Here is a 21,604-nt window from a genome sequence, read left to right as displayed (position 1 = left end):
CCCCCCCCCCTATCTCTCTTTCTCTCTCACTCACTTTCCTAGTAATCTTTCTCCTCGGCGCGAGCGAACTTCTTATCGGGAGGATCTCGATTCCGGATATAGGAGGAAAGAGAGAAAGAGAGCCCGACATTCGTGCCTGTGTGAACTTCAGACTGATCTATCGGCGGTGTTACCTGATTGCCAATACTTGTCAATTACAGTCGACTGATCGCCAAATCGCGCGATCCGTCATCATCATCTGAACACGACCTGTCGTCGTCGTGCCTTCTGTTCCCGCAGGAAGAAAACACGTTGGTCCGGCATTCAACATCCGCGAAGCTCGCGTCTGTCTTCGTATTAAACCGGCGGCGGCGGCTGCGAGAGAGTTCAATCTTATTTACATTTGTCAACGTCCCGGCGGCGTTATTCCGCGACACTCCGGGATTTATGAAACCACTCAGGTCGGTCGATTCATTCCCAGGCGTGCGAGAGCCGACTTGGGGAGAAGAAGTTCGCGGACAGGTAACGGAGTAAATTTTCGCGCCGGCCGCGGAAACTTTATAAATCCCTCATGAGCTCCGCCGAAAATCTGCCGTGTCTGGGAATTCCCTCTTCAACGTGATCTTGTTTTCTCGCGGGTTCCCTCCTCGTGTAACGCTCTCGTCGCCGCCGCTCTCGTCTCCCGCTCCATGTCGTTTTTCACGCGAGTTCCGGTTGGCGTACGTTGATCGTAAGTGGATTTCGCACTTTTTCATGCCGACGTCCGACGAGCCGTCGGCGATCAAAATGTCCCGAGGCTGTTGGCGATTTATCTATCGTGTGCGGATCCTGACGCGATGCGAAATCATTTTCAAGAGGAAACGTAGTAGACCAGGGCGCGAGAATTCAAGTAATGACTATCACCGCACTGCCGGGCCCAAGGTTGTTCATACACGCACGTTTTACGATTCGCGCTCTTGTCGTGCATATCTCGTGCGACGTGTGTGAGCGCAGATATTAGATTTGCTGTGGATTTAGTGCTTCCGCGTGCTAATCAATCCGATCGAAGGAACGGTCCGCGCGAATGTCGTCTTTCGAGTGTACTCTCAATAAATATCCTTCGAAATTTACGACTCGCGATATCCTCCGAGATCGTTCCTCCAAGTTTTCCTAAAATGCAGTTTGAGAAGATTCTAGCTCCAGGTGCCATATTTCCAGTGGCCCATCAAGGGAACCTCTCATGCATTTATTATTTATCAAGCAAAATTCCTTTTCTTTTCATTTATTTCACTGATCAAATAATAAATGTCAATTTGAAATGCAGCTGAGGTAAATATATGTATTTACAATATTACAAATACGAAAATATTATTTTTTATTTTCCTTATTAATGCTATTTTTATACATTAGTTAATTTAATAGAGATGTATATATGATAGAAAGAAATATACAGTGACAAAAGGTTTTAGTAATAAGTACTAAAATTTAATAAAATATTTCCTGACTAAATATTTGATTATTGCAACCACATAATTTAGTTCCATACTAAATACATAGTATACGGCATTACAGTAATGTGTATACAATATATGGAAATCAATTATTTGGTTGCAGTAATAAAATATTTGGCCGACAAATTTTAGTACTTATTACCAAATTTTTTTTTCAGTATATAAGTGTTTATATATATGCTTATGTGCTATATGTGTATGTATATATATACATATATTACTATAAATTATAAATTTTTACACTATTATATATTTTTTTCAAAACGAAACAGTCAATAATTCTGAAATTTGTCTATAACATCTGTATATTAGTCTTTAATGTTACAATAGTTTTTTTAAACTTCAATCTTATAACAATATATCACATTAAAAGAAATTTGATCTATTATGAAGATTTTATATACTTGCATACGTACTAGTTTATAATTAAATATCTCGCAAGCGATACGATAAAGATTATTGAAGTTTCATTTACGCATTGTTAGTTGAATAAGCTTTTGCATCATGTATATATTACAGGTTTATTTTATATTTGGTCAAACGCTCGAATCTCCTTAACCATACGATTAAAGTGTACTATGCGAGCTTGAATTCGCCGAGAGAAATGCGCCCCAACGATACGTCGCAACGCATCGTCGAGTTTCGTTGTTCATTATTTCCTGAGAAGGAAATTTCCCGAGACGTGGAACGCACACACTGCGTTCTCCCTTTCTCTACCATTTTTCCATTCTGACGCCGATAATTTCCAAGATTTCTGACGTGCCTCTCCGGTCTTATTATCGTCGCCTGATGAAATCCCATTTGTACCGAAACGGGGCAATGTTGAATGCATACGTAGACGGGGGCATTACGGTAATAAGTTTTAGCACATACCTACGGCGGGCATGTTTTACACTTTTAGCATTCGTAATGTATCTTAATGAGACGCTGATTTATTAAATAATCTCCCACTGCAGCGTTAAATGAGGATGCCTGGGTATATAAGAAGTCACCTGTACTCTCGTCCCGGGTATCCTAATTTAACGCTACGAATACTTTTGCGGCTGCGATAAATTGCGGTCATTGCAGGAATCCGCGAAATACCGACCCTAATAATCTCCTCTTCGGATCTCTTTTTGTTCAACATGCTTTTTCCGCGCATGCAGTCGTTATAGTGTTATTTAAATCTTTACATTAAAATCTTTACATTAACGAACTCGAAACACACGTTCCGAGTCGAAAGTTTGGCCCTATGTTAAACTTTTAATCATACAACGTAATAAGAGCTAAGATAGCAAAATAAGTTTAACTTAAAGTCTAATAATGTAATATAATATAATATTACTAACTACCTCACTTTTTGATCCTGATGATGTCTTAAATGTTCGTTTTCATTGTTTTAGCGTCAAAATAGGTCGTTGAAGATAGCATTGAAATTCAATCTGTAAAATTAAAGATTTCTGACGTGCCTCATTAAATTAAATTAAAGACTTATGAGAGAAGTTAACAAGTGTACCGTCAAAATAGATTTTTATTAATCTGTAGGCCATATAAACGCAAACTATCCTTAAAAGCGTCAGTATTTTGACTCTGGACAAACGCTGGATACTGGAATTCTTTTCTCGTCAATCTAAGACCCAAATTTGATCTTCCATTCTGTCGAAAGACGAGATACTCCACGATTTCGTAAACAAAGATAAGAGCGACTACTGCGATGAGGGAGAAAGAGTGGGAGACGTCCACTTGTAATTTCCGACTTTATCGCTTCCCGGACGTATTAAACTTAATTAATCGGTGCGAGGAATAGCGCGGCTTATCCGTGAGGGTATCTGTAAACGGAGATCGCTCCGAAAACAACACTTCGGCTTTGCTCATTGATTTCCGATTGCATGCGGCAGTGGAAACGCGGTCACTAAATCGCGCGGATTCGCGAGGGGTACAGCCGGCGACGGCAGTCGTTATAATTAAACGCCGCCGCTTTATACTGCTTGCCGTGCACCTTTTAATTGAAAGACGTTTCCGAGGAAACCCGTTATCCAAATATATCGCTCTCTCGGCTTGTTAATTATAGTTTCGGTTTTATTACTAAAGTTAATCCCCCTCGGCAAACGTCCGCGGATAACTCGAGCATATATGGAATATTTAATGTTATATATCGCGCGATCGCGTTTATAGGACGAATTAATAAAACGAGGAATAAATTGCGCGCGCGGTACGCGCGACTCTGTATCGATCCGTCAATCTGAATCCTTTGTAAATTAGTTGCTAAAGTAATTTCTCCTTTATAGTATCGCAATGTTTTCATTTAGCACGTAATACTTTCTATAAAACGCGAAATGTGACATCTCGAGTCGAAATTTTAGCCCTATGTTAAACCTTTAATTCTATAACATAGTAGGAGCTAAGCTATAGCAAAATTGGTTCAATTTCAATTTTTGATAACATAGTATAATTCCTATTTTGCCTTTGATGATATCTAAAATTTTCGTTTTCGCTGTTCCGTCTGAAAATAGATTGTTGAAGGTAGCATTAAAATTCAATCTGCAAAATTAAAAATTCAAAAGAAGTTCAGAGTTCATTCAAGGGAATTCCAGAAATTAAAAAGTATCAGTCAAAGTAGGCTTTCATTAATCTATAGGCTGTTTAAGTAGGCGCAAACTATTCTTAAGAGCGTCAGAATAGCGTTCAAATTTCGATTCGAGACCGATACCGATTCGGCAGCGAATCGGAGCGAATTCGAGGCGCCAATTGCGAAAATTGCGGTACGACGGTACGATGAGGATTATGTAATAAGAACAACCTTGGGAGGGAAAGAAGCGGGAGAATCGAATAAATAAAGTCTTCGTGACTTCGGAGGGATCCACTGATCCGGAAAGTTCGCAAAAACCGTAATAACATACATATGTAGACGTAACATGGGTATATGTACACAGGCACACAGCCACGTGCGCGCGCACACGTGCCCACACACGCGTACCCCGTCTAAAATTGCATTGCCCTCGATTCACGAAATCGCTTCATTGAGAATGGAGGCACGGCGTCGTATCCGGAGTGCATCTCAGAAATTGTATACGAACGCGTTCCGCATCGACATCCCGGAATGGCTTCCCCTGTCATCTCGGAAAAATTAACCAATTTCCTAAGTCCTTTGTGGCCGCGCTGAATAGTCGGGGTGAGCACAATGCTGTGCGCAGACTCGATTCAAACTGTGGCGCAGCCACAGCATCGATATTTCATTGGAGTTCTCTCGCCCTCGATCGCAGATATCGCGCGCGACGATAATAATTGCGGATGTCAATTAATCCGTCGCGACTGTCCGACTCATCAACGATTTCCCGCGAAGAGCCCACCGTGTGAAAATCGATTGAATCCCGTGAAAGATAAGATGGAAGTATTCTTAGCTTTTCCCGGATCAGATCTGACGTTCTTAATTGTTCGAGCATTTTTTGTAATTGGTAGATAAATTTGGCGCGATGGGGATTATTCATAACGAATACGACGCGTACGGTAAGTGCATTGTGATGACGATTTAAATGTTTAATTTAAATGTTAAAAGTATCGTTGCTTGTTTTTCCGTGGGGAATCTCCGCGTTCGTAAGTCGATTTACGTGATACGAGAGCAATTTAACATATTACGAACCGTGTGCACGTACTCGTGTGTCTCGGCTAAGTTAAGACAAAGCCCCGTTTAAAAGTTTTTCACTTATTTTAAACTTCACCCGGTCTCGGAGGAAGTTCCTTTTTATTAGCGATAGTTTTATTTTAACGTCGTAATGCGTGAAAATAAGCGAAATTCGCTTATCTCTGAATCGGCACGGCACGTTAAACGCCAGAATGAACATATTTTCCTCAATCGGCGGAGTTCATTTTTATACTCGACGAACTTCCTCCGTTTATCGGAGCGAGACTTTATCGGCAGAAATCCGATATTCGTGAGTTAGGAATGTAGAAAGGACGCACCATCGTCTTCGTCCTCGGCGTCGGAAGGAGAGTCGATTTATCGCTCCTTTTGCATTCGTAAATCAGGGGGAATACATCTCTTCCGGTGGCATGTGAGAGAGGATCTCGTTTATGTACCCGTTAAGCCGAAGGGAGGAATCTATTGCCATTCTCTTTCGTCGTGTTTCCGAAGATCGATAACTTTTGCGTGTCCTCTGATACCGTGCGTGAAGTGACTTTCGCGCTTGACGCGCGTATATGTCCGCACAAATATACGATGTAACGGATAGAAATGTTTCTTCAGAGCGCCACGTAAATATTGTCACAACTGTCGAACATCGGGAACTTTATCGCTCGGTTTCCTCCTCGCGCGAGATGACAAATGACGGCTCGATGTATTAACCCGAGTCAAAGTTCTGTTCCTACGTCAACCCTGCATATTCCGTCGAACTTCAAGGATCAACGGCGATTAGGTTAGCAAAATGCTACAATAACGGCAACTCGATGCCAACGAGCGTGTGATTAGGTGATTTCAGAGCCGACGGGAATGATAACTTCCGCATCGATCGACACGTTTCGTGAGATACGCGTTGTTTGTCGATTTGAGACATGCGTAATGTTCGGCACGGGAAAATACGCGACGACGCGTGAGGGTCCCCGAATAAAATCGACGCTCTCAAGAAAAGCAAAGTCATCGCGCGCTAATCACGACCATTGTCGTTCGCCAACAGTGACGCGCACATAAGTCGATCCAAAGAATCACAACAATCAACAGTTCCGATACAATTCGGAGCTCTGTATGGCTCGTATCGTCGAGCCGTAATGTGTGTAACGTTTCGGTCACGGGAAATTGCTCAACATCCGCGAATCCCAAACCATTTCGCTCTTTCAAAAGGGGCCAAGTCGGGCCATCATCCGCTAACGGATCGTATATTCGTTGATCGATTGATCGATATGGCCCTCAAAATTTTTGAAAAAATTTCACCACGTAACAAACACATACTTTTTTTCTTGAATGTTTCCTCCTTCTTTTAATAGGGGTGCTATTTGGATTTCACTAATTTTGTCACCGTTCGACGTTCGTGTGTAGTTTTACAATCTCCATCGTCCGTCCGTAAAATAAATATTTTCATAAAAAGGATGCTTTTTTATCTGTCAGTTAATTTCCGCCGTCGCAATCGATGTCCGCGTCTATATTTTATGAGCTTCTTTTGTCACGTATGCATATGTGGAAATATCATGAGCTGAAATATTCCATGCGCTGCTTGACCTATTTCACGATCTGTGCGAAACGCAGCACATGTGTGCACAGAAAAATACACAAGCGCGCCGGGAATTTACAAAGCATCTCGGAATTTATTAATAATGAGCCGTGCATCTCGAACATCGTTGCGCGAAAATTTCGCGGGGAAGAGGACGGGATAAAATATGAGGTGTATTTCTCTGATATATGCAGCCTTGCCGTAGGAAAATCTCTGTCTCCCATATTTCGTTGCCACAAAAGATTCTAAATGAACGCGTCTCAGAAATAAAGCAAGAACCGTGTGACGTGTGACGTGTAGAAAAAATTGTATGTCGCGCAATCTGCGATCTAAGATCCGTATAATTATCTAAAAAGCATCGGGTTTGATATATTTACATGTGACACGTTGTTCTCTCTTCGCGATGAATTGATTCCCGGTTACTCACGCACGCCTCTCACATAGGAAAATATTAATACTCTATTAGCTGGTATTGTGGCTCTCTGTTCACATTTTCTACAATAACTTTATTAATAATCAATGTTTTAAATTGAAAACTTAGTGATTATGTTTGTAAAAGTATTATTCAACTCTAGACTCAAAGTTATGAAGTTTTATTATTTGAGATGTTATTTATAAATAATGTGGCGACACTGCATAATGGATCGAAGTCCTCTTCAGGAACAAGGATGGTAATGTGGGTCACCCTAAAATAGATTTAAAAAATTGATTTTATTTAAAAAATAGTGTTTTGTTACGAATTTACATATTTATTCAACATAAACTCTCTTTGAAAGAATAATAATAAATATAACCGTGAATTTTTAATATAGATACTGATTTACTTGTCGGTAGATAGTAGTAGGTAGATTTTTCAAGGTTTTCATGTCGAAGTAGTTATTCGATAAATCAATAATTCAAGTTGAGTTTAAAAATCTGTTCGTTTTGTAGAAATTGTCCTTTTGACAAACTGTTTAACCGTAAACTGAATTAAAGAGGCCGTATTAAATTTATTTTAGTTAGTGACGATTAATTAGCAAAAAATGTCATGCTATTGTTTAGTTTTGTATAACTCGAAATATGTACAACGAAATAAAATGTTAAATAACAAACGAAATATTCAAATGCACATATATTAGTGTGATAATTCGCTCGAGAACAATGAGGAAGTAATATGTAATTAAATGCTAAAATTTACCTTGTAAATGTAAATTTATCTTGTAAATTCGAAATGTTCGAAAGTAAAAATGCGTTATAATAAATGTCAGCTGTGTATTGGAGTATTAGCGCCATTACGTAATGGCGGGCTGCTAAACAAATGATTCTGCAAGTAATCACAGGATTCATCATCTAATAACGGAGAAATATTAGGGAAGGCCATAGTATAATACCTACAAGGGCCGTAATACCACCTTCTCCTCTATAAATTCAAAATTTAATAAATTCAAAAGAATATAATTTTATATAATAAAAGCTACTTACAAGAAATTCTATACAGATCTTTATTCAACTAAAAATATCATATTTTTGTTGTGCAAGAATAATTTTCATAAATTGAGAGGAAAGCGTATTAAATAGAAAGAACGATGTCTTTAAAATAAGAATTGTAGTTTAAAAATATATTGTTCTTTCTATATCCAATATTTTTCCTCTCAATTCATAAGAATTATTCTTGAATAAGAAGAATATGTGATATTTTTAGTGGAATTATACAGAATTTCTTCATATAAGTAAATCTTATCTTCGTGTAAGCTTACAGATTCTTGCTTATATATGAGAATACGAGTCTTGAATTGATACTAATTTGTTTTCCGTGGAGATTCGATAATCGCATATAGCGATGATCCCCGGCAAAAAGCCGTCGTGCCTTAATCAAGCTGCTCGTTGACAAATTAGCCGGTGTGTAACAGTATTGACGATTACATGAATATGGAGGCAACTTGTCCGAAAATGGGCGCTCGCGCGCGCGCGTGCAACGTGTGTGGGCGTTACCCGTTAACATATGGCACGAGGAGATTAATCGACGTGTGTGCGAAGCGCGTGAACTCGCGATAGGGATCGCTTCGTGGCTTAACCTAATTTTTGCCCGGACACATTCCGCGATTAATCAAGGCAAATGGACGTGGACGGCAGAGCTCGCGGGGGATGGTAGCGAGTCGCAGCGCGAAGGGATGCATGAATGCTCGGCAAAGCCGAGGTCGCGCGAGTTTTGGTCTCCGCGCGGCGAACAACGGCGCCGTCCGCGTCGGCACGAAGCATCCTCGCTAGAATGCAAATGATCAATTAACCAGCTGTAAATCACCGCGGCATGCTAAGGTGGGGCTTTATCTAGGTCCGCTGTCGGTACTTGGCCGCGGTCTAATGGTCGCGCAGCCGACATCGGTCTCTCTCTCTCTCTCTCATCCTATTTTCACATGTTTCTTCGATCTCGCTGTATAAAACGCCCTCGAAACAAGTAACACGGACGCGAGAATTCCGCGCTCTGTGGGAAATAAAACCTTCCTTCTATCACGACGTTCGCTACCGCGCTTAAAGTAGTTATAGAATAAAATGAATTTCTTGAGAATTCGTAGAAACTTGTGTTTGTATATAGATTTAAATACGACCCAATTATTGCTACAGTTAGAAAATAATTGATCATTCGGAAGCTGAGATATTCGCAATTAAAAATGACACTTCTTATACGTTCGTATTCCTCGAAGTTGTAATGCCCTATTTTTAACTTTTAATTTTTTCTAAACCATCCCTGGTAGAAATATATGCAGTTTTTCTAGACATCTATCGAGTTACTGTATAGTATTAATGCATTCTCATTAGTTGTAACAATACTGTATAGAAAATGGATAAGAATTTTTTTATCCAGTGGCTGAAACAGTTTTCTTGCTAAAATATATGCACAGATACCTGCCCAGTTATTGACTAATATTAATCAACTGAATAGTTTTTTGTCCATTTATTATTCTGTAAATTTTCGTTCAATAAATGGATTCAGATTTTGCGCATCTTTTGTATGTATCTTTTTTAACTGTAGGAAAAGCGTTATATCTTGATTGGGATCCCAAATAATTTTATTTCTCAATTACTAGGCAAAAGTTAATATAATTATAACTGCTAAAAAAATACATGAAATTTCTACCAGGGACGTTTAAGATTTTAATGAAAAACTAATGACTAATATTGATGTATTATATAAACATTTCCGAATTAATGACCATTTTGTGTTGAAAATATAATCACAGAAAATTTACAATTTATAGTAATACCCACGATATATATGTTCATATACACGTATTTAAATATTTATATACCACTTTCTATTGTATGTGCCCCTCTATTAGCTCAACTTACTATAATACTGTAACAAAGCATTAATAACCAAATTAAATATATAAATAAATAAGTAAATAATAAATAAAAAAATTAACATTTATTATTCAGATAGTTAAATAAAGTTATAGGAAAGTATATTTTTCAGTAATTAATACATTTACATATAGGCCTTTCAATATCGCCACTGAAAATCCTCTCTGTGATACAACTACTTCAAATTGAGAGCCGCTCGCTACACAGCCTGCGCTAGATTTTTAGCAGCTTTACTTAATATAGTGCACGTTTGCACTTATGTACACGTAAAATGTGTTAACTAGGTAAATTGAGTATTTTACATAATGCGTCGCACATGTATGACGCTGTTAGCGAACGTGTTAAGAGCTCCCGCGGTCGATTTCTCATTGTTTAATCATGTATTCGCCGCGATTTGATTTAATGCATTCTCGCACACTATAATCTGATTTTTATTATTAGTTATCATCACGCGCGAATTGTTATACCGTTAATTGCGTTCTTTCGCGTACTGCCGCGGTTGCGCCGGCTCTTCCTCTCCGTGGCGGCCCACCCTCTCTCGATTGCGCCATTTCTATTTTTATAATACTATCAAACGTGTGTCTCGCGTACAACGCGTCACTGCCTCGACGTTTTTCCCTCTTTGCCGTCCTTCGTCGAAAATATTTATTATCCAGGCCACGTTCGCCCGCGGGGAGAGTGAACCTTTCGAAAGTTGAAGGCATACCCATGGGGCGCACGAAGGTATTAAGTGCCCTCCGACGAATTCCCGGTCACGCGGCCGCCTTTTCGCAATTAACATTTGGAACGGAAGAGGTATTCTGGATTAGTAATTGTATGTGTACGTGTGGGGCTTCGTTTGGCTGATATATCACTGCGCGAGACGCGTGCGCGCGCACACACACACACACACATATATATATACACACAATGCCAAGTTCGCGCGCCACTTGACGAGCGAGTATTTTCTCGCGTAAATTACTCGGGTCGTGTGTTATTCCGAAGGTCTGACGACTGCTCCACGTGACCCGGGGATGAAACGCGAATTTGTTGCCGAGGTAAAATTACCGGTGGACGAAAGTAACGAATTAAATTACGTCAGGGCGGTTCGTGCGCGCCCTTTTCCTTCTCCTCTCAATCCCTAATCGCGCATCTCATCTTTTATCCGCGCGCGTACGCGCAAAGTTACATTTACCCTGCGAATCCAATCTTGCAGTACATCCTCATCTAAAATAAATGGCGCGATGCGGACTCGATTCGCAGGACGGACACTCCAATCAGGGTGCTGGCAGTGTCACTGCAAAATGCGCGCGAGATCGCGCGCGCGGTATTCAGGTTATCCTCAATACCACGTGGAAGATAGCCGCAGAATCTCGCGGGAATTTAATTTGCGCCCGGCTGGATGGATGCTGCCTTCGCGCAGCCAGGCAGCCAACCTGGTGTGATAAATGTACATACATATTTACAGCCAGGGTTATCAAACGCGTCCCCGCGTTTCTCCCCGGATCCCCTCCCCGTCGACCGAGTTCCCTCCCGATCGTGCCCACCAGAGGAACGTTGCGACTCGCTTCGATCTCCGAGGATCGCGTCGCATTCGTCGTCGCCGCCGCCGTCGCGAACGTTGAAAAAGGTACGCCACGCTGGGCTATCGTAAAATACGACCGTCGCGATTCCGGGTCGCGTCTTATATTTTGGAATTGATGTTGTAGAGGCGAGCCCGAGATAATTATAAGATATTGTGCCACATAAAATATCGCGTCCCAGATACATATCATACGATTCGACGCGAGACCGAGATCACGGCCAAGAAATTTAATGGACGTGGAGGGAGAGACAGCCCAAGTGGTAGGACGGCGGAGGACGGTGCTGGTATGTGGTGGTGTTTCTGACAAAAGCTAATGACGTACGATAGTAACCTTCGCGAGGAGAGAACAAGGGGAAGAGAGAGAGAGAGAGAGAGAGAGTAAGGGAGCGCGCGATACATATTCCGGCTGATATGCATATTTAGTGCCGTTCCATAATTTTCTCGTGGAAGTGCACGGGGCACTCTGCCAAATCAGCGAAATTGAATCGGAAGAGAATTTTTAGGCGAAGCGCTTTATTACGTTATTATATTTAGGTTCGTCGAGGTGGCGCACACGCTTCGCGGACGTTTTATATACATTTCCAGCGGCGGCGGCGCATGGCGGAGTGTAAACCCGGCTTGATTAGAATATCGCGGGAATTGTGCGCGCGTTTATTACGCTCTCGTCGGCTGTCTCGCCGTCTCTCTCTCTCTCTTTTTCTAGCTATCTATTTATCTCTCCCCCTCCCTTTTTCGCCGACAATAACAATGTTCAACAAACGAGCGCGGCCGTAGCGCCATGACGCACGACATTTCCCGAGTGTCGCTTTTAATTTGATTTAATTGCGCCCATGCGATAGTCTCATTTTCAGCAATTACGCCAGCGCGTTTGAACGCGATGGGTGGTACGTGGCGATCGTTGCGAGCGGGTCGCACAGGCTTCGAGGAGTAAGCTGTAAACTGCAGCGAGACGCGATTTACAGCCCGCTCGTTATCGGGCTAATTATTCTTTTACACGGCAAAAATAATTACGTGCTCGCGACTGGTTCGCGTTTCTTTGACTCGAAATTTCGCTAATCGTCTCTCTCCTAATCGCAGCTAATCACCAGACGCCGTTGTCGCACCAAATCTCCTCCAGGATATATGATACTTGGAAAAATTTGGGAACCTGGAATTTTCTTCAGGGAATTTGTTTATGCGTAGAAAAATCAGGGAATTCTCGGGCAATTTTAATTGAAGATATGCCGAAGTTGTTCATAGATAAATATTATGTGATTGACTGAATTTTATTTAATATTTTCTTCGGTAAAAATCGTAGAAAAAATAGTTTAGAATCTTTCGAATTTATTTAATTAATTTTTATTTTAATTAATAAGCAATAGAGCCATATAAGTCGTAGATGCGAACTTATTAACATTCTGTGTATACATACATTTAAGATTGTTTTTAAATTCCTGTTTAATATTTAAATATTAGCACTTTTTTATGTTTACAATAGATTCTTTCTTGCTTTATATTGATATACTGATAGATTATTTCCGATATTGAAGACGATTTCGTGTTAGGTGCAATTTTGTTTAATTAAGACAAATATATATTTTAATAGATTTATAAAAGTTGCATTTTATACTGGTTATACATCACATAATTTATTGTTAATAGGTTTGAAAATAAAATTTGAAAATTTTATGCAACATAAGATATTTATTTCTTAAATTCCTTACAGTCTTTTCCAAAATTTTTCCATTTAATCATCGAAACACCGAAGCTACTCTCAATTTTATTTTATGCACTTTTATGAACGGAAAATATTAAGAACTTTGCACAATTAATATATTCATTTACGACATGCATTTAAAAATATCATCTCACCTGAAATTATTAACAAATTGCCTGGAGAATCAGGAAATTCTCGGAGAATTTTTTTTGGGTTTCAGTAGACATCTTGTTCTCGGATCGAGGAACAATGTGAATCGAGCGCGTGCGTCGCTTGACTTTTATCATTGCACGTTAGGTCGCGTGTCGCCTCTCTTCCTTTCTTTTCCCTCCTTTCTTTCTTTCTCAGCCGTCCGTTCGTCGCGAAGGGGTGTTGAATTTTTTTCCCGTCCGTCCGCGCGCGCACTCGCGCGGAGGCTGCTTTCTTCTTTTATGTCCTCCGAAGTAGCCTGAATTGCCCGATAAGCATCGCATGTCGTATACAACGAATATTTATAGAAGCGAATTTTGCATTTTTATTCTGATTATGCGCATCGTGCGGGCCGGTTAAGTGCCGATTGTTGCGTGTCACGTTGGCACGTACATTCGACTGAGGGATGAGGTGGCGGAAAAGGGAGGGTCTCGCAGAGACGTAATATCGTGATACGCGACATCGAAAGTCCTCGTGGTAATTGCATTTTTTAACATAAAGAACCGGCGCGTTGCGCCGTCCGCTTAAAATTGCGCCGAAAGGGAGAGAGAGAGAGAGAGAGAGAGAAAGAGGAAGAGAGCGAGAGCGATACCTTACGCGGTGAAAATCAATAATGAGCCATAATAACGGCGCTGTTATTGTTAGCGGCGCGTAAATGCGAGCACATGTTGGCGAACGTATGTGTATATGTGTGTGTGTATGTGTGTATTTGTGTGTGTGAATATGAGTATCTCTCTCGTATCGCGGCGTATTTTGAGCGACGTAGTGCGCGAGCTACATGGTACGCGACTGAGGCATCCGACGACCCGAAGACAGTCCCTCCATTTTTCATACGCCGACGCGTATGTGCCTTTGCTGAATTATTCATTATGTTAAGTGTACCTACTTGATCTTGCAGCCGGAAGGTCGAGGGAACTTCTCTCCAAAACGGAGAGACTCCGTCCGAGATCTCGAGCGTAAGGATGATTAATCGATTCGCTCTCACAATCTGCTGATTACGACGTGCGCGCGCGTTGAATTAATAAAGATAGCGGAATCTCACTTTTCGCCAAACTTTCTTGCACTCAACACCGTTTACCAGCCGACGTCGCTCTCATTTCATTTTTCTATCGCGAGCGATTCGCTCTTATTTCTTTTTTCTCGCTCGCAGGAAATCGCCGCGATCCTGATCAGTTTTCAGAGGCACGCCGAATGGCAGAGTCGGGAGGTAAAAGTACGACCACGAAGTGGTTCGATGTTACTGTACTCGAGGAAGAAGGTACGCTACCGGCGGGACGGTTACTGCTGGAAGAAAAGAAAAGATGGAAAGACTACACGGGAGGATCACATGAAACTGAAGGTGACTACTTAAATATATGCATATGCATGTTTCGAGTATTTCGAGTATTACTATAAATGATGAACTTTATATCGCTGTATCTTCCAAACAAAATGATCAATAACTCTGGAATTTGTGCACAATGTCTGCATATTAATCTTTAATATTATAGTGTTTTTTCGTTAAAATCTTGTTTTTACTGTAGAAATTAAAAGCCCGCCAATTTTAATGGAACACTCGAAAAAGTGTTAACTTTAGTTACAAATATCTCAGTCCTCGAATGGTTAACCTTTTTCTAATTGCACGAGCAATGAGATAATGTTTCAATGTACACAATATACACAGTGCAAATTTCATCGAATTTTTATCAAACTCATTTCACCTCAACCCTCCTTTAAAGTGGAATAACTTTTAATTCAGGCTCTGAATTACCGTCAAACTGTCGGCGTTACTTTCAAATGCAATGTAGATCAATTTGTAATTTTTTCATAATATTTTCACTATTTTGAGTTGTGGACAATGCATCTTTAAATTGTCGCTTGACTATCGTGACATATCGTAATTGAGCGATAATACCTGGATTCGATCGCAGGTTCAGGGAGTCGAGTGCATCTATGGCTGTTACGTGCACTCGGCGATCCTGCCGACGTTTCATCGCCGGTGTTACTGGCTACTGCAGAACCCGGACGTAGTCCTCGTCCACTATCTGAACGTTCCTTATCCGGACGGCGATGCGAAGCTGGCCGCCCTGCCGCCCTGTCTCGCATTGCCGCCAGACAAGAAGGAGTGGACGCGGGACGAGTTGGCGTCGCAATTAAGGCCCATGTTCCTCGGCGGGGATGACGACCCGAACAATCCTCATCTCACGCAGCACTCGAGCCATCCCGTCGACATGATAGTCTCTCAATTGCTCGACAGGCAGAGGGCATCCTCCACCTCCTCCACCAGCAATACTCAACTCGCACCTAGGAGACTTACGCCCGACAATCAGGTTCCAACCGTAGTTCGCATCGAAGTGTCATTTGTACGCAGTCATTCAGACCTCCGTGAATGTGCCTATCGAGATAACTTGGAGAACTTTTACACTGGCAATTTTTCATGACTTTGTCATTTAAAATGCGTGTCAAGATAAATTCTAGAAATTCAATATTTTATTGGCTCTCTTAGAATTAAACGCCGTTGGCTAATTCTATGATTAGTTCACGAGTGTTCGCGTCTGTCCTTATAACGAGATCTTTAAAAGATATTTTATACTGTGTATAAATGACACGAAGATTGTCTAATTTATGTACATTTTATTTCGTGTATGGAATAAAACGAACATTGCATAAATCTATCTATATACATATATATTTTTATATACTTTTGCGTACTTTTACTCATTTTTATCAGGGGCTTGCTAAAGTTCATCGAATATTTAGTCATGTTTCTTATATTAATATTAATACGAAATAGTATGTATCATATTGTCTGAACCCGCGTCTGTGAATAACTCATCCTCGGAGCCGGCGAGACGAACTTTTGCGAGGGATCCTAATATATACTTACCTCTTTTCAAACAGGTCTCTTCGACAACGGGAGGTCAGCAACCGTCGACGACAGCTGCTCCCGCCCCCCGCGTGTACTCAAGACATTCACATTCCACTCAGAGTCAACAGCCGGCTCCTCTAGTTTTAAGTTTGCAACAAATCCAAGGCGGAGGTGGTCTTCTGATACTTAACAGTCAACCATATCATCACCAGCAGCAGCAGCAGCAGCAACAGCAGCAGCAGCAGCAGCCGCAGCAGCAGCCGCAACAACAGTCGCAACAGCCGCAGTCGCAGCAGCCGCAGCAACATCAACAGCAGCAGCAGCAACAGCAGCAGCAAAATCAGCAGGTGGAGATGCAACAGGTCGCGGAACAGCAAATCGTGCCGCAGACCAGCGTCGATAGGGAACAGCAGACGCAGCAGGAGATCGACGCGCAGGAGAACATGGAAAGGTCAGGCGTGCAGTCTCTGCCGATCGGCGGTTCTGGCACCGAGGTCACCGATTTCGCGGAGACGCTGGATCTGAGCCAGGAGGACATCCAGAGAACGCTCTCGGCCAATATGGTGCCACCGTCGCCGTCGCCCTCGCCGGCAGACAACAGCATGATCAATCCGATGGACTTCATCGACTCGTCGGACGACGTGCTGGTCAATCTGGACGCATTCGACGTATTCGGCGACCTGCCGGAGCTGCACGACTTCGAGGCCGATCAGGCGAAGCACGAAGAGCGGGGTGGTCCCGAGAACGACGTCGGATGTCATCCTGGTACAACCGTCCATATTGCAGAGTATAGTCCTGAGTGGAGTTACACCGAAGGCGGTGTAAAGGTACGTAGATCTACAGTCGGCGTCGTGTATGCTGTATTATTCCCTAGATTGAATCTTTTTACTATCACACAATTTTTAGCCTTTCACGCGTATTCGTCAAGTTGAAACTATTATAATTAGAGTCATCATAATCCTATTGATATACCTAGAATTACTTCTGCAATTTTCAATCTTATGTGCTCTATATGACCGGTCACAAAAAGATTGCAACATTTTTTAAAAATAAATTTCGGAATGGATCAGAGGTGTGTCTAATAGGAGAATTTGTTTCTTAGTAAGGTAGTAGGTAGTAGTTTTCAGGAGATACATTTTCTTATTGGATACGAGATACGTTGTAAATCTCATCGAAAAGAATATTGTAACCTTTTTGTGGCTCATTATATAAGGTTGAAAATCATATGACTCTATTTAGGGAATGGTACATCATACATGACGCTGATCGTACTTGAAATTAAGAACAGTGCTTCAGTCAACCGTGAGAAAATCTGCAGTTAAATTGATACTTGAATAAATGGGTTTGAATTTAAGTTGAGTCGAAGCGATGGAAACTTCATACTCGGGTAATTGAATTCTCGGACACGGGATGGCGATACTTCAGCGTCGGTGAGGGTTGTCCTCGATTACGCTTTTCGTCCCGCGGTTTTCCAGGTATTAGTCGCCGGTCCATGGACCGGTGGTAGTGGTTCCCAATCGTACTCGGTGCTTTTCGACGCGGAACCGGTCGAAGCGTGCCTCGTGCAGCCGGGTGTGCTGCGTTGCCGGTGTCCTGCGCACGCACCGGGGATAGCGTCCCTCCAGGTGGCTTGCGACGGTTTCGTCGTGTCCGATAGCGTAGCCTTCGAGTACCGTAGAGCGCCGACGAGCGAACCCAGCCCAGAGAAGGCCCTGTTGGACCGTCTTGCGGACGTCGAGGCGCGTCTGCAAGGACCAGGTCCGCCGTCTCCCGCGGCTCATCTGGAAGAGCGACTGGTTGCTTATTGCCAGGTACCGATCGCCCCACTTTAACCCTCTAATAGTAAGGTAGAGTCAGACTGACCTCACGGCTTCATTTATTTTACAGCATGCACGCTTCTCTTCTTAAGGAAGTTTCACGTTATGATTTCTTTTATTCATTTTATATATTGATTACACGAGAAATGAATAATACAGAGCTTGGGGTCAGGTTCGACCCCATTTTCCTGAATACGTTGAAAATCCACCTTGCGATCAGAGGATTAGAAGAGCACTCTTCGCGATCGGAAATTGAATACTCGCGACTTGAATATCGTAGTTCATCACAGACTGACAGTTTTTGCCTGGCGAACGTTCCAGGATGCTGTTGTCCGTCCTTGGCGAGCTGGAGCGGAACCTCTTCAATCCGGCGGGCCTACCCTCCTGCACCTGGCGGCCGGATTGGGATACTCCAGGTTAGCCTGCGCACTCCTTCACTGGAGGGCGGAAAATCCTAGTAGCGTTTTGGACGCCGAGGTCGATGCTCTTAGGCAAGATAGCGCCGGTCTCACGCCGCTCGCGTGGGCTTGCGCGGCGGGACACGCCGACACCGCCAGGATTCTTTACAGGTCAGCCCCCGGGGAGCCCGCGAGCGCTCACGATCCAACTCGCGATAGCCTCGTGTATCGCTATCGGTCGTTGAACGACTGCTTCTAACCGGCACTCGTCGTCGTGCTGTTGCCCTTCGCAGATGGAACGCAATGGCGCTTCGCGTGAGGGACTGTCAGAACCGAACAGCGACCGAGCTGGCCGCGGATAACGGCCACACGGCGATCGCCGAGGAACTCAATCAGCTCGAAGCCCGCAGGCAAGACGAGAGGCTTTTCTTGCGACCCGCCAGCCCTAGTCCTAGGAGGCCCTCTCAAGACAGCGGTCTCGATCTGGCGTTGTGTTAGTCTCGTTTGCTATTATACCGCCCTTTCTCTTTCGTATATACACAGACAGACCCACAGCATACAGACCTAAACACATTCACACATTTACACACGGCTTTTGTATTCTGATACCATATATATATATATATATATATATATATTCACACGTCACCCTTTCGTCGCGTCCCTCTTGCCGATTACTCCTCCCAGCGCCACACATACTCTCCTCCGCCACTTGTGTGTGTCTAGAAAAGAGCGTAGAGTCACAAAACAAGGCCGTAAGTCACGCGAGAGCGATAAACGCATCATCGGGCATTTAAGTGGGGTTTATCGAAAAACACAGGTGGCTCGCCGCTGCTGGACAACATGGAGTTGTTGCAAGAGGATGAGTCGTCGTTAGGCCTCAGCGAACAGGGAATGGAGAGCGCTCCGACCCCTCAGGAGACCGTAGGTCCGTACCTTCCTCGTTTCCTCTTCTATTTATCTGTCTGTCTGCCTGACTGTCTGTGAACTATCCGTGTAAACCTGTCTGTTCTGTCTGTGACACACTACCGATAGACCGGGTACCGGCCTAGACGAGAAACCACGTAATCACGTGAACTGCGATTTCCGTAGAGCTCCTAGATGAAGCTGCGTTCCTCATTCACAGACCCACACAGCAAACATACACACACATACACACTGATACACAGTTTTTGCACACACACGACATATACACTTATACCCGCAATACAATAATATTCTCTTTTTTTTCTCTCTTTCTGTGTGCGTACATGACGACCGGACTCGGTCGACGGCTCCGCTGCCTTCTTTCTAACTCTCTCCTCTGAACTCTCGCAGCTTGAACAATATTGGTGTTGCTTGGCCTTCGTAATCGCGCTGGTGTTGGATGAATTGCTGTGTAAAGTCTAAACTTTCCTAGCCACCCGTCATCGTCGACCCTGTACCGTGGGCTGCCGCGGCGTTCTCGAGCAGCGACGATCTCCGTGGTCTCTTTCTCTCTCTCTCTCTCTCTCACACCCTCTCTCACTCTGTGTGTGCGATTGGTTTTTTAAACGGCTGCTGTAGCGCGACTCATGATCCAAGCGAACTCTTGACATGTCAACCGGACAGGACAGATCGCGATCTGTTCGGCCGATCCATGCGGATATGTCGCGGCTGCCGGGGCTCACACCATGACGAGACGACCTCCGGCAACGAGTAGGGCGACAGTAGGGCGCATTCATCAGCAACTTTACTTTTAGGCCGAGATCTCGGCGGTGTGCGAGCGGGTTGCTGCCGCGGCTATTTCACTTTTCGACATCGAGTCATCCTCGACCGCCTCGTAGACACGTTCACGGCTTTTCTAAACCTCGATGTTGTGATCTCGATGTGTGACTTCGGCGGCCTGGCCCCCCACGAGCTTTTCGAGTTTCGCTAGGGTAGTGATTCCTTTTTTATAGGGGAGGAAGACGCGAGGGTGCTGACATTGGCGGAGCAGATTATAGCGGCGCTACCGGAAAGGATCAAGAGGGCGGAAGGTGACTCTCCGTCTTCCACTTCGCCACCGCCTCCGGCGGCGCCTCTGTCACCCTTGGAGGATGCTTTAATGGAACAAATGGTGAGTGAGAGCGCCCTGGCGATACCGGCCGCGAGCCCGGTTAATGCCGATTAATCGCGCGAACGCGAAAACTTCGCCGCGCGTAATACAGTCCTCGTAACGCGACGATCCCGAGGAATTGTAGGGACCCGCCTCCCCAGATCCAGATCCCGGAATACCCGAATAATTAGGAGTAAAACTTTCCCGAGGAGGAGACGTGCTGCGTCCCCCTCTTTTTCTCTCTCTCTCTCTCTCTCTCTTTCTCTCTGCCCGGCAAACGAGAACGCCCAAGTTTCTAAGTCTCCCGCTCACGAAGACTCAATTTACATACTAATCGACCTGCTTATAGCCCCTCGACTCTGGAGAATTGTTCGACTCGTACCGCGACTGCAGCGGGGGAGCGGCGTCGGTTTCGGACGCCGACGCCGAGGCCAGTCCCTCGAGTCCGTCGAGTAGTTGCCTGACTCCGGATTCGCCGTCCCCGCCGCCCACCACCGCCGACTTCTGCGAGTTCCTGCAGCTGCAGCTGCAGCTGGACGGCGGCAACGGCCACAACGGGCAGTACTACTCGACGAACGGCTGCGGCGAACGCAAGCTCAACGGCATGATCGGCATCTCGGGGGCGATGGCCACTGCCGGCAACGGCGACGGCAACGAGGCCGACCTCAGTAGACTGACATTGTCCGATCGCGAACAGCGGGAGCTTTATCACGCCGCCCGGATGATCCAGAAGGCGTATCGAAGCTACAAGGGTCGTCAGAGGCAGGAGGAGGCCGAGAGGCACGCCGCCGTTCTCATCCAACAATACTATCGCCGTCACAAGCAGTACGCTTATCACAGGTAATTCTCGTCTTCTCACTCGCGAGACGATTCTTTCTCTCGCTTCTTGCGGTCGCGAATTTCGATCCCTACGGTTACTCTTGTATTTATTTTCATATCGTCACTTTATTTTACATTATTGCATTATTTTTATTATTATTACGTTATTATCTGGTATTTTAGGCTTTTGCGATGTGGAGAAATATTTATTTTGGTCTCCGAATTA

At 43.8% G+C, this 21,604-nt stretch overlaps 1 protein-coding gene across 5 annotated transcripts in view; it reads left to right on the top strand.

Moving 5' to 3' along the window:
• LOC106746198 (calmodulin-binding transcription activator 2) overlaps positions 1–21,604 on the top strand; it is a 63,695-nt gene that overhangs the window by 34,320 nt on the left and 7,771 nt on the right. For 3 of the 5 annotated variants that reach the window (XM_014622497.1, XM_014622498.1, XM_014622501.1), the window contains 9 exons: positions 14,591–14,779; positions 15,351–15,749; positions 16,321–17,115; positions 17,764–18,099; positions 18,427–18,674; positions 18,797–18,996; positions 19,324–19,431; positions 20,423–20,580; positions 20,909–21,399. In XM_014622497.1, coding sequence (XP_014477983.1) covers positions 14,591–14,779; positions 15,351–15,749; positions 16,321–17,115; positions 17,764–18,099; positions 18,427–18,674; positions 18,797–18,996; positions 19,324–19,431; positions 20,423–20,580; positions 20,909–21,399 — 2,924 coding nt within the window. Of the gene's footprint in view, positions 1–11,596; positions 11,840–14,590; positions 14,780–15,350; positions 15,750–16,320; positions 17,116–17,763; positions 18,100–18,426; positions 18,675–18,796; positions 18,997–19,323; positions 19,432–20,422; positions 20,581–20,908; positions 21,400–21,604 lie in introns of those variants that run through there. The other 2 variants (XM_014622502.1, XM_014622499.1) reach the window with 2 other exon arrangements.

The sequence above is a fragment of the Dinoponera quadriceps genome, unplaced genomic scaffold (genome assembly GCF_001313825.1).
Source record: "Dinoponera quadriceps isolate SergipeBrazil2010 unplaced genomic scaffold, ASM131382v1 scaffold566, whole genome shotgun sequence".
NCBI classification, from domain to species: Eukaryota; Metazoa; Arthropoda; class Insecta; order Hymenoptera; family Formicidae; genus Dinoponera; species Dinoponera quadriceps.
Note: the sequence above shows the minus strand (reverse complement) of the source record. Positions and strands in the feature narration are given on the sequence as shown.